The following is a 12,246-nucleotide window of genomic DNA, read 5'->3' on the forward strand; positions in this document are numbered from 1 at the left end:
CAGTCTTGTGTTATGAGTACAATTAAAAGTCCATCAGTATCCCAAGTACTCGTGTATTATCTACCCTGCCACACTTTGCTAGTGCGTCTTATCATTTAGGTTGCTAATACTGTTCAGTGTAAAGACAGTCTTTCTGAGGTAGACTGTTCAAGTTCAAGGACAAGTCTTTTTCTTACAAAATGCATGACATTCAAAAAAAGACAACAAATAAATACTACATGTACAATATGTAGCAATGAGGTAGAAATGGTTATAAAGAACAATGTTTGAATATACGTCAGATGAAAAAAAGAAAAAAGAAAGAAATGAATATTCTCAAGCAACTGTATATAACCCACAAGGGAAACTCATTCACACCCACACACCCACACACTCACACAAGAGGGGGGAAAGGAAAGGAGAGAAAGTCAGGGAAGAACAAGAGATTTTTCAGCCTAGAAATAAACTTTCGCTTTTTCTGTATCATAAGACAACAAGAAGGGATGAATGTGCTCCCAACCTTGCTGTACTACAGAATCATTTTATAAATATTTAACATTCTATAGGTCTGATTCATATATTCTCACACAACTCTGTGGCAAGGCTGACCCATGCTGCCGACATTCTACATATCACTGAGACAGGGAGGTGAAATTTCCTTGCTTTCAGTCTAATTGTCTTTGACAATTGCAGTGCCTAGTGCTCTACTGCTTGTGTTGTATTTAAAAACAGGGGAAAGAGGAGAGACTTGTTCATTAAAGATGCAGTATCCCTGGTTCACACAAATGTATCTGGCAGTTTCAAAATCGAATGTCAACCAAAGGTCTTAGCAGAGTGTGAGCTTTAGCTAGTTCATGTGTTGGTAAGTCACAAATATAGCTGGTTGTGAATTATGAAATACTAATAGCTCCGTGTTTGCTAATGTGCTTCATATAAAAATCAGCAGGTGTTTCAACAACTGAAGCCTTTACTTTCCAAAAGAAGAAGATATGTTTAAATGCTTTAAGTGTACCTCTGAACATATGAAGAAGAGATGGAACCAATTGCTTCTGAATGATGAAAAATAGATGTTTAAAGTCCAAATAGGTGGTAGTAAAAACAGCACGCACGCACATACACACATACTAATTATATTTATAAGATATATATATATATGTATATATATTAGATTTTTACTTTAGTGGCCTCGATAGTTTAACAAACAGTGTCCCTTTCACTTTGCAAACTCTGCATTCAATGATGACCATACCCAATTTCGGCTAAGAAATATGAGAATGTGTTTTCAGAAGTGTCTTTCTGCTTCGAGTTGGATGCATTTTCCGAGAAATTGTAAATATCTCTAACACCTACTTTCCAACCCACAAATATATTGAAATCTACTAACATCTATTGTAAGAATTAATTTGGATTTTTTGGGGGGATGTGTTCTTTTGAAAACTGCATAGCCAAGTACTATGCAATCCATGTAAATTGACCTCGCTATTTTACATAGCATAGCCTCTGGATAGCTTTTATCACTTGGCCAGATGGTGTTTGGCCTATGTATTTTAGTGGAATGGTTTATTTTCTCCTTGATAGGTTTCAAATGCACAAGAAAACATTATACCCGTCTTTCTGCATTTGAGTAGAATACAAACTGACTAATAGATAAACATTCTGTGTGAAAGTAAATAGCCTTAAAGTATACTGCCTTCACATTCCATTGATCAGCTCAGTCAGCAAAGTTTTCCATATTGTCACTAATGGTGTAAATATTTTGGAGAGAAGCATGCCAGAAGTGTGGAGTATTTCCATTTGTGTCACATAGAAGGTCATTATGAATTACCTCTTGAATTTCTATTGATCCTTCTACTGAAGCAGTTTCCCTCACTTCCTTTCCATCCCTGTCAGAAATGTTATTGCAGTGCAAAGAAGGGAATTAGGGGCTGTGAGGTGGCCTGGCTCAATCCCCTGGCCAGACAGCAAAAGATTTGGAATGGCTCATTATCTTACCTTCCTTAGCAGCCTTCTCCAAATTTTTAGCAGTCAAAAAGAGGCCATGGGTGTCAGGCACGGTTACTCAGCTGGACAGTCACTCATGGTACACATCCACATCTGAGGATGTAGTACCCTCACCCCTACCCCCAGCTCTAAAATGGATGGTCAGAAAAGAGCTCATTATTAGACTGGTCTACTGACGAGCTCCAGATGCTGCCATGCAGAATCAAAGAATCATAGGAGAGCATGCTCTACTGAAAGGTCAGCCTTATCTCCTCCAACACATCTTCATTTCTTCAACATGCCCAATTTCCTAAGGGATCAAATTCTACAATTTGTGAGGCAAAGGGGAAAAAAAAAATCACACACGATTTCAGCTTCTGCTAAATAGACTTTTGACCATTTATATCTCAGATGAATTTTTAAGTCACCTAAAACTAAAAGCCAATGTGCATGACTTCATCTGCATTTACTAAAATAGTGTAAAACATAATAGTGCAGTCAATTATTTGGTATTAAGTCTTCGTAGCCACATACAAAGAGTGGACCAATATTGGATTTGCTAAAGTTGTCTAAATAAGACAGAGTTTGTAAAAACTTGCCAGATGCTTTTAAGTGAACACAGCATATTGGTGGAAATGAAATGTAATGTCTTAAAGACAGAAAATAGGTCAGCACTGTGCAAAAGTAAACTTGTCCGTGACATCAATGTAGACTACAAGTTAATGTGGATATGAGAATTTCTTTTTGACAAGGGTTGCACAGGGAAGACCTAGAATATGATTGCAGTGTTGACTCACTTGTGAAAAGCAGAGGACATTATTAGAAGACATATATATATATATATATATTTGGTATTTTTAATGAAAGGCATAACTTGTCCAATAGGCAGTAGTTTATAAATAAGTACAGCTTTAATCGATGGACTTTCATAGTAAACTAAACTGGTTCATTTGCTAAGTTTGTAGCAATGTGAACTATAAAATTGTGATCATTAGATCATGTGTCACACAATTTTAGAAAGATCAAAATCCATCCCTAGCTTTGCCTGTGAAGCATTTCAGAGTTTGACATTGTGGATAAGAGCAGTAAAAATTTTCAAAGGAAAAAAAAATAACAAAAAGACCTTTCTTGGGGCTTCTCATTGCATTTATTTGAATCTTTGAAAAAAAATGTACATTACTTATTGAATACATAAAATGCCAGTGCTTTGCCACAGTTTTGTTACTGCATCTCTAAATTAAAAAAAAAAAAGGGAGCAGAAGGGGAAAAAAAGAGGACATACATTCAAAAGGCCAGGCTGTTCTGGTTCTGCATGGCCAGTAACTTTGGGAAGCTCCAGCTCGCACCATGGCTGTTCAGAAGCAATGCCAAACACTAGCCAGCTGTCAGTGAGAAGTTGCACAGAAAGCATTAACAGAAAGAAAGAACAACTGGGTGGGGAACAAGAGAAGAAGAAGAAACTAAGAAAAATGCCATAAATGCCATAGGAGGAGTGTGGAGAGTTGTGGTGGAAGCAGGCATAAAGGCAGTTTCTTTTGGAAACTAAACTTAACAGGGAAATGGAAAGATGGAAGAAAACCAAGCAACGTATTTGGCAAGCTACATCGTGGTGTGTGTGTGTGTCCACTTCCAATTCCCTACTTTACCTTACGCTCAGAGAGAAATGTAACAAAACTGAGGTAGAAATAAACACAGGAGCACTGCGATTCAAAATGAGAAGTAAAACTGCACTGACAAGAGTGGAGCCACAGAGGGGAGCGGATGGAGTTCTTTGTGGATATATAGCAGTTGACTGGTTGTTGCTTTTTTTTTTTTTCCTTTCACTTTTCTTTCTTTCTTTCTTTGTTTTGGTTGCTATCCTCTGCATTCTCTCATGCAGCATGGCAAGCTCAGAAGCTAGATTAGTGAATAGAATGACACCGTTCCCAGCAGTTTTAAGAGAGAACTTGCAAACCACCCCCTCCGCCATTGCTGCTTCTGCAGTCGAGGGCAGTTCTGATTTCCAGGTACTGTGACTTTCAGGGTCCTCAAGAGGCCTGGTGGCTGACTGTTCTAGACACTAACACAAACTGAATAAGTAGCTTTCCATTAACCAGTGTACCTTTTAAGAACATCTTTGAATGATCAAGGAGCAATGTACTAAGAACTCTCGCAGTTATTGACATGAAGAATTATTCTGCTCTGGTTAATTCCCCATCCTTCATACAAGACATTTTGTTTTCCCCAATCCCTCCATTTCTACTTATAGTTGTAAATATTCAGTTGTATCACACTTCAGTATTTCTCTGGATACATTCAAAGTAATCTTCCTTGTTAGTTTCCAATTGTTGAGGTAAACATACATTTTAATATAAAGTAACACCGAAGCCTATCCCATTCCTCTCAGCAGTACATAGTGCTTTCAACACATTCCTTTGAGGTACTGTACAAATCACAATCACTTTCCTGAGTTTTTGCAGACAAGAACATCAAAAGAAATGAACTGCAGAAATTAAGGTCCAGATCACCGTTACCCTGTGTTACCTGTTCTTAGCTTAATACTGCAGAACAGACAGGATTGAGGAATACTGTTGCTCTTAAAATGGCAAAAATCTGGTTTTCTGTCATAACACAACCGTTCATCTCTTGAGTCCGATAATGTTTGAAGTTAAAGCTCTTTATATTAGCACATGCCACCAATGTAATTGTGAGGCAAACAAAAAAGAAAGCACCACTCCAGGCACTTGACAGCAACTAAATCTCAAGAACAGCAGAATGGAATCAACACACGAGGCTCATGTCCTTCTGAAATCAACACACTTGCACCTTGCTCCTTGGCGAGTGTTGTCTAGCTGGAAACCAACAGAGCATCCGCACAGACTTTCTGCCATCTGGGGCTTTTTCAAATCAGAAGCTCTTACGTGATGCACATTTCCTCCAAATCTACCCTGACGCTAAAGATGCAACTTACTCGTCATCTTCCCACCATACCCTTTGCAATATAAGCACTACTGGAAAGGGGCTCTATTCCCTATGTAGTAGGTTTTATGTGTGTGTGCCAAACATTCATCACATTTTTTGTTTGTTTGTTAAAGGAGTTATCACTGACTGCAACCAAACATTTTGTTCCACTCAACATACATATCGAGCTCTTTTTGAGATATGCTAGGCTGAATCTTGCAGAAAGCATTTTCAAAGTCTTGATATGTAACAGGCCTCAGCTGGCTGGGCATGATGGCTGAAAGGTCTGTGGCTGGCATGGCATGGAGGGGGCCCACGGCTGCTTCCTGACACAAATGAGCCACGTCCAGTCCAGAAAAGCCTTCTGTGCGCTGGACGAGCAGTGCAAACTCCTTGTCATTGAGACAGTAATTGTGCTGTGAGAGCAGTTGTACTATTATCTGGTGCCTCGCTGTGCTGTCAGGAAGTGGGATTAAAAGTCGTTTCATGAAGTACCTCCGAAGAGATTCATCTATTTCTTCTGGTTTACTGGTGGCACAAATTACTACGATTTGGTCCTCAGCCGAAGTTAGCACAGTGTCCAGCTGCATCAGAAATTCGGTTCTCATCCGACTGACTGGACTGTGCTCCTCACTCACTTGAGAGGAGAGAAGCATGTCAATATCACTAACGAAAATCACCGAGGGCTGGCGACACCTGGCCACGAGAAAAGAGGCATGGATCATTTTCTCTGCTTCGCCTAACCACTTGGCGACTAGTCCAGAACCGGCAATTTTGAAAAACGTGGCCCCCAGCTGACTGGCTATGCATCTACCCAATAACGTCTTGCCTGTCCCCCGAGGTCCAAATAAGAGGATGCTCCGAGGTAAGGCCGTCAGTCCAGTGAATGCATCTGACCTCAACACTGGCCATAAAACCTCCTCCTTAATGACAGCCTTCACCAGGTCGAGACCAGCAATGTCATTCCAGTCTACTGGAGGTCCTTGGGTGATGATCTCATTGGTAACCAGGTCAATGAGGTGCGTGTCCGTATTCTTCAGTTGCTCGTCCACAGAGTGGTTGGATGAGGTAGCTGCACGGAGTCCAGGGCCTTGCATCGGGTGAGAGAGGAGCTGCCTGTGCTCGTCCCCATGCTCACTCATGACTGGCGACGTGTACTTCCCAAAGGATTCACTGGATCTGGAGCCCAGTGAGTTTTTAGCAGTACTGTAGGAAGGAGGGGTCAGAGCCCTACTGGACTGGCTGCTGAATTTCCTTTGCTGTTCAGAGGACATTAGTTGCTTTGTGGGCTTAAATGCTAAGGATGATGTTTCAGCACTTCTGTCAAAGCCACTCCCCCGATTTGTGTTTCCAATGCTGTTGTCGGGCATTCTGTACATAGGACTCTGTGTAGAAGACCTCTGTTGGCCATAGCTGTAATTTCCATAACTGGAGTCCATATCTCCTTGGCCTGCCATGTAGAAAGCTTTCCTTTTGAGAGAACTTGCCGAACTGTTGGTCAGAGCCGAGGGTGCAATGGGTGTCAAACCGTGGCCCTGGTAGCTGTAGCCGGGAACGGTGGTGGGGGGCAGAGGAGTGGGAGCAGGAATTCCTGAAGGCAGGTATGCAGAAGGAGGTGGCGGTGCACCCCCAGGGCTGTACCCGGACCCCACGGCAGTCTGAGCAGGATAGCTAGCAGAGGGATAGCTGTAACTGGAGAGGTTAGACGTCCCATTGTAGCCTGGGACCAGGGCTGGTGGTGGAGGAGGTGGTGGCGGTGGCTGTAGGAGCCCGGAGCTATGCAAAGGAGATGGGTGAGGTGAAGGAAGTGCAGGTGCTGACTGGCTACTATAAGTAGAATGTAAATATGAGCCATTGTATCCTGGGGCATATTCCTGAGAAGGGAGGCCTGCATGAAGACTAGGTACGGTGTGGCTTCCACAGGTACTACTTGAATAACTAGGTTCTGCCAGGTTGCTGGCCACCCCAGGAGAGCTCCCTATACTTGCAGAGACATCTGCTGGAGGGAGGGCTGAACTGACTCCAGCTTTGCTGGCGGTGATGACATCTGGAACACAGTTCATTGGATAAACAGCTTCTGAATTCAAGGAAGGCTGCCAGGGTTCGCTTTCAGTTTTCCGACCGTTCACTAGTCCCGATGGTGCATCTGAATAGTTGCTGAGTACAGGTCGGTCCACAGGACCCTCCAAAATGCCGGAATACTTCTCCGCATACTTCTTCAGTAGGTTGGATGCAGTCAGAGCAGATATGTCATCATTTGCCCAGGCGTACTGATAGGTGCGCTGCAAATGACCTCTGTAAGCTTCAACCTTGTGGGCAGGAGACCGCGTGGTCGAGGTGATATCAAAGTGCTGTTCTGGCCACTGGGCATGCTCCGGCGTCCACTGCATTTTCAAGCCTAAGGATGTTGGGGGGGGGGAGGGAAAGTTAAGTTACTTAGATATTCATCAGAACTTCTAAAGCATTCTCCTACAACTTCCTTTGTTACCTAACTCTCTAATAATATTCATATTACAGACGTTCTCCATGGTTTATAGTACTTTTTCTGATTTATATAATATATGCTCTTTACCATGGACTAAATTTCTGTCCTGAATATGAAGCAAAGTGAAGTTTAAAGAAAATTCTGGAAGACTGCTTTTTTCCCCCCCATTTTTAAGTAATAAGCAAGTCTATTTCTTTCGACACTCAAACTTACTTGCTCTACATATATACGCACACACATATATATGTTTATATATGTACACACACATTCCTGTCAAATTAGACTTGAATCAGGGTTCTTAGAATAAAATATGCAAGAATTTTAAATATCTAACATGTGACAGTCTTAATATGTACCATATCTAGTTATTCTGTCTCTTCACATCCACATTTCTGTTTTATATTTTAAGCAATATAAAAATGAGACACAGCTGACAGATCACATCTAGGATACCTCTCTTATTTGCACTGAACACCTAGTTAGCACAGTATAATGCTCCCTGCGCAGAACAATATGACACAGACATAGCAGGTCATTCCATAATCCAACTCTCATCTAAAGTGGTCCACGACAGTTTCAAATCTGCTTCGTGGAGTGCAGCAAAGCAATCTCCCAGGCAGCGCTCCATCGCTTTCATCGCACAAAACCTACAACTCGGTATGAATTACAACTGGCTGCTTTCTGCCTCTCAGTTCTGTTGTTGAGTCTCCGAAAAAAAAAAAAAAACAACAGGAAGCATCACTTGTCCGTGGGTCTCCTGGCGTTCTCCCTCCTTCTCTTACAAAGCTTCCCTCCCTGGGTTGCCTTCAAGGTGCAGAGGGAGATGGACAGAGCTGAGGAAGAAGTAACATAGGTGCAAGAGAAGATGAGGATGAAGAGAGAGTTTGGATTCTGTGCACATTTCTCCATGAAGAGCATGCTGAGAAAAAGTGATTGTAATTCTATCATGTACTACATTACTAATTGAAGCCAGGCTACTATCGCAAACTATGCAACAAACATGCTTTCATTTAAGAGAAGACTAAGCAATTAGAATCATCAGAGAATTATTTGCATTTTAAAGAGCCTATAGAAATTATCTTATTCCCTAGATCAAGAAACCAGGGCCCTGAAAAGATTTTTAACGTACCCTGGAGGTCTTAAACACCGTTAGTTACAGAAGGGAACTGGAATCCTGTTCTATTATTTCCCAGTGCTTGCTCATCCCATTCTCATCTCAGCTTGGTTCGAACACTCGCTCCTATGGTACAGCTATATTAAGCAGGCTGCCTTAATCTCTTGTATTACCCAAAGTGAATTTTGCAAACTGTCTCGTGCCCTCTGGCAGAGATTCCTTGATAAGAAGGAGGCCTGGTCTAAATGAAGCATCTGTGATACCAGCTCCCTTCTGAATTAACCTGCACTATTTTGACAGCCTCTACTCCTTTCTGCGCTTCTTTCCCAAGCCCTGTAGCTCTTCACTGCCTGACTCTGGCTTCTGACATGGCCAGCCTTGACTCACTGAGCTAAACTGCACATAGCACACAGTTTGGTCACAGAATGGCATGTTGATTCCCTTCTGACTCCCTCTTCCTTGTTTGCAAAACCACTGCACCAGACACTGGAAGTTAATTAGCAGGATGATGCTGTGCTAATTGTGTTAATTTACAAGGTTTTAGTCAAAGAGAATCATGCCAGGGCTGGCACTGCTGTCATGCTGCTGACTTAATGATTAAGAAATACTGAAAACAAGGTGGGAAGGATTGCAGTAATTACACAATAAATGAATAAAGCAACAGGATTCATTTGCAAATATATTTTAGTGCAGTTGTACTCATTTGCATTTGGGTTTTTAAAAAGGATCCATGTAGATATTCATTTGCAAATCACCAACACGGCTAAATTGAGACTGAATACCACACAGGGTAACTTCCACATGTATGCAGATTTTAGAAAAAATTCTAAAGGTTCACTTCTCCTGCCTATGAGCCAGGTTCCTCACGTAACTTTAGGAAACAGAAGACTTCACTATTTCTAATTTTAAAAGTTTCTGTGTTTTGAAACAGCCTCATCAAACTGGAAAACACTGAAACTCTTCAAGAAATATAGCTTGCATCATTTCCCTGAGAGAAACTCGGGGAGTGACTTCTAGGAAGAACTAAAATGAGATCCTTAATTGTTTCTGCTTTCTCAATCATTACTTTTTAAGAGGGAGGAAAACACACCGCAAAATGGGTGAAATGACCGAAACCACACTTAAAGGGAAAAAGATGCAATTTTAATGAAGCAGCATTTCAGGAATCATACTTTCATTAAATTCAACTGGAAATTATTAAGAGCAAATCACCAGGAACCAATCGCAAGTAATCAGTATCTAAATTCTTCTAGTGTCATGGGATTTACGTCAAGCCTTATAAAAGGAGAGAATATTAATGTGACTGTAATGTAGAACTGTCTACAAGACCTACAAATTCATTAATCCTCTAAATTATTTCCAGGGAATTTCTATTAAAATTTTTCTTTAAAAGATTATACAAAGTAGAGAATAGAGAAAATAAACATGTATGTTATGAAGTGGAAATTTGATTAATCTGTTACAAGAGAAACATGTGAATAAATGTCTTGAAGCAAAGGTTCAGAAAATAACAAGCCAAAGGCAATGGAATGATCACAGCATGTGTTCACACACATACACACACACATACACACATGTTAAAGGACATGTCTTCCATTCATTTAGTAAAACTAAGTCATTGTTGGCATAATACACATGATTTAAAAAATACACCCTTCAACAAAAATGAAACTGCTTTGATCTGCAATACCTTTATTTTTTAAGTGGAAGGTGCATAATCCATCTGTACTAGCTTAAATAATTTTGTGGCAACTGATCACTTAAAAAACACTCAAGCTATATTCATTGTTACAGACAAGAACACACAGTTTAAATAAAACAGATTGCCTGCTTTCACAAGGAATCTCTGCATAGTTTAACTCCAGCAAAGCTAATTAAATTTCATAAGATTTCTATTTCATCTGAAATTAAGCAAAGATCCTATCTATCAAAATTATTTATTTGGAACAGTTACTGGATACTCCATTGCCTTTTGATTCTCATGCTATTTTTGGATATGCTTACCAAGATAATTGAAAGTTTATTTATTGATGCATACCGAACAACAATAACCTTAGCATGACTGCAAAAGCAAGATTGAATTTTGATTAACTAAAAGGCGATAGAATTGTTTTCGTACATCTAAACATGAGAATTCACCCAGTGCTTTGAAATCATCAGTGCTATTTGCAAGCATAAAGTGACAGTTAACAGCAAACTAACTCTCACTGTGAGTAGGGGCTAAAGACACTGGCGCTGAAGAGATTGTTCCAGCCTGGGGAGCATCAGACATCTTTGCGTTGGTCTCACACCAAATATTAGTTCCAAACTTGTTTTTGTTGCTCTTACTGCTGGTGTGTTTACGAGTGGAGATACTTCTGATATGAAATTGATTTAAAAAAACCCACAAATTTTCCTTAACAGGAAAATTGTGTCTTGATTGCATTACTGTTATGTGTGGGTGCAGTGAATTTGTGTCACTTAAATGAGATGGGTTATAAGAGCTTTTATATGGTTTCGCCTAACAATAGGGAGACACAAATTTGAGAGACAGTACAATTTTCACATGATTACAAAAATAAATATACAACCATAACGTCCACTGATACATGGAAGTAGCTGAAATAGATTCAGAAAAACAAAAATAATTAAGATGACTTAACAGTTGCTCCAAAGCATCACTTTTTTATTTTTAAAGGGAATTAGAAAATCCTCAACACAGCTGGCAAATTTCACAATCTAATGTGTTTGTTTCTGACCTATGCAACTTAATAGAAAATTTCTCTTGGGACATTTTTAATGTGTTACATGAGGATAACAGATAGTGCAGCACAATGTCTGAATATTCTTTGTTTTACTGTTACAGAATGAATCTATGCATGTGTAAAGGAACATGTCTATTTTTCCATGTAACTGGATGTCTCAGATAACTGTCATTCTCATCATTGCTGACCATTTTATAACTTGGATTGAATGACTTCACAGTGCTTTGTTGCTTTCCTCCTTTCATTTTGCTATTTAACTTGCTTTGAAACTAAACAACTGGAGCATCCTGTGAAGTTCTGCTACAGCTTCACAATTGTAAAGAAAGAGTCCTACAGAAAAAAAGATGGAAAGTATAAAAATAACTTTGAGAATGGAAGGAAACTGGAAATAAAAGAGTAGGTCTTCTAGAATCTATTTTCAGCTTACATTCCTGGAAATATTAGAGGAGCTCACTCCCCCACCTTCACCACATGCATGCTATGCAACAGCTCATCAGGACGAAAAAAACTCCTTTCTGTTGTGTTCCCATAGGATAATTCTGGCTGCCTGGGACTCTGCCCTCATTTGTAGGTTTTCTCAGACTTCCTAAGGGCAGAGACCTGAGGCAAACAGCTGCAGGCATGGCGGGCTCGCTTGCTCCAACAGTGTGCCTAACACTCTCCCAGGTCGGTATGACTACAGCATTGCACCGTATGCACTCCCTTTGGACTACTGTGTCTCTGAACTTCTTCTTATTTAAAAAGATTTAATACAGTATTGAGCAAGATTCACTCTAGCTAAATACATCAAATTGGTTAAAACAGCCTCCCACCTTGGCTTGACAATGTGGTAGACTCATCGTCTCTTAGGTTGGAAACAGCACAACTAACGCACAGGACATTCAAAATTTCAAGCAGAGTGTAGCAAAGTTGTTGTTTAAAAATGTAGGTTTATGCAAGGAAGTGCCTTCTGAGAGAGGTACTCCAACCCTCCTGGTAGTGGAAACTGACCCTGTGCAGTGTCT

The 12,246-nt window shown here is 40.3% G+C and overlaps 1 protein-coding gene across 1 annotated transcript in view; it reads right to left on the reverse strand.

The window, feature by feature from the left end:
• Window positions 1-3,087: 3,087 nt before the first annotated feature.
• Window positions 3,088-12,246, reverse strand: part of FIGN (fidgetin, microtubule severing factor) — a 125,946-nt gene continuing 116,787 nt past the window's right edge. The window contains exon 3 of the mRNA XM_040971659.1: window positions 3,088-7,297. Coding sequence (XP_040827593.1) covers window positions 5,040-7,297 — 2,258 coding nt within the window. The 3' untranslated portion in view covers window positions 3,088-5,039. The remainder of the gene's footprint in view (window positions 7,298-12,246) is intronic.

Source organism: Ochotona curzoniae, unplaced genomic scaffold (genome assembly GCF_017591425.1).
Source record: "Ochotona curzoniae isolate NIBS_2020 unplaced genomic scaffold, NIBS_Ocur_1.0 contig_2210, whole genome shotgun sequence".
Taxonomy (NCBI): Eukaryota; Metazoa; Chordata; class Mammalia; order Lagomorpha; family Ochotonidae; genus Ochotona; species Ochotona curzoniae.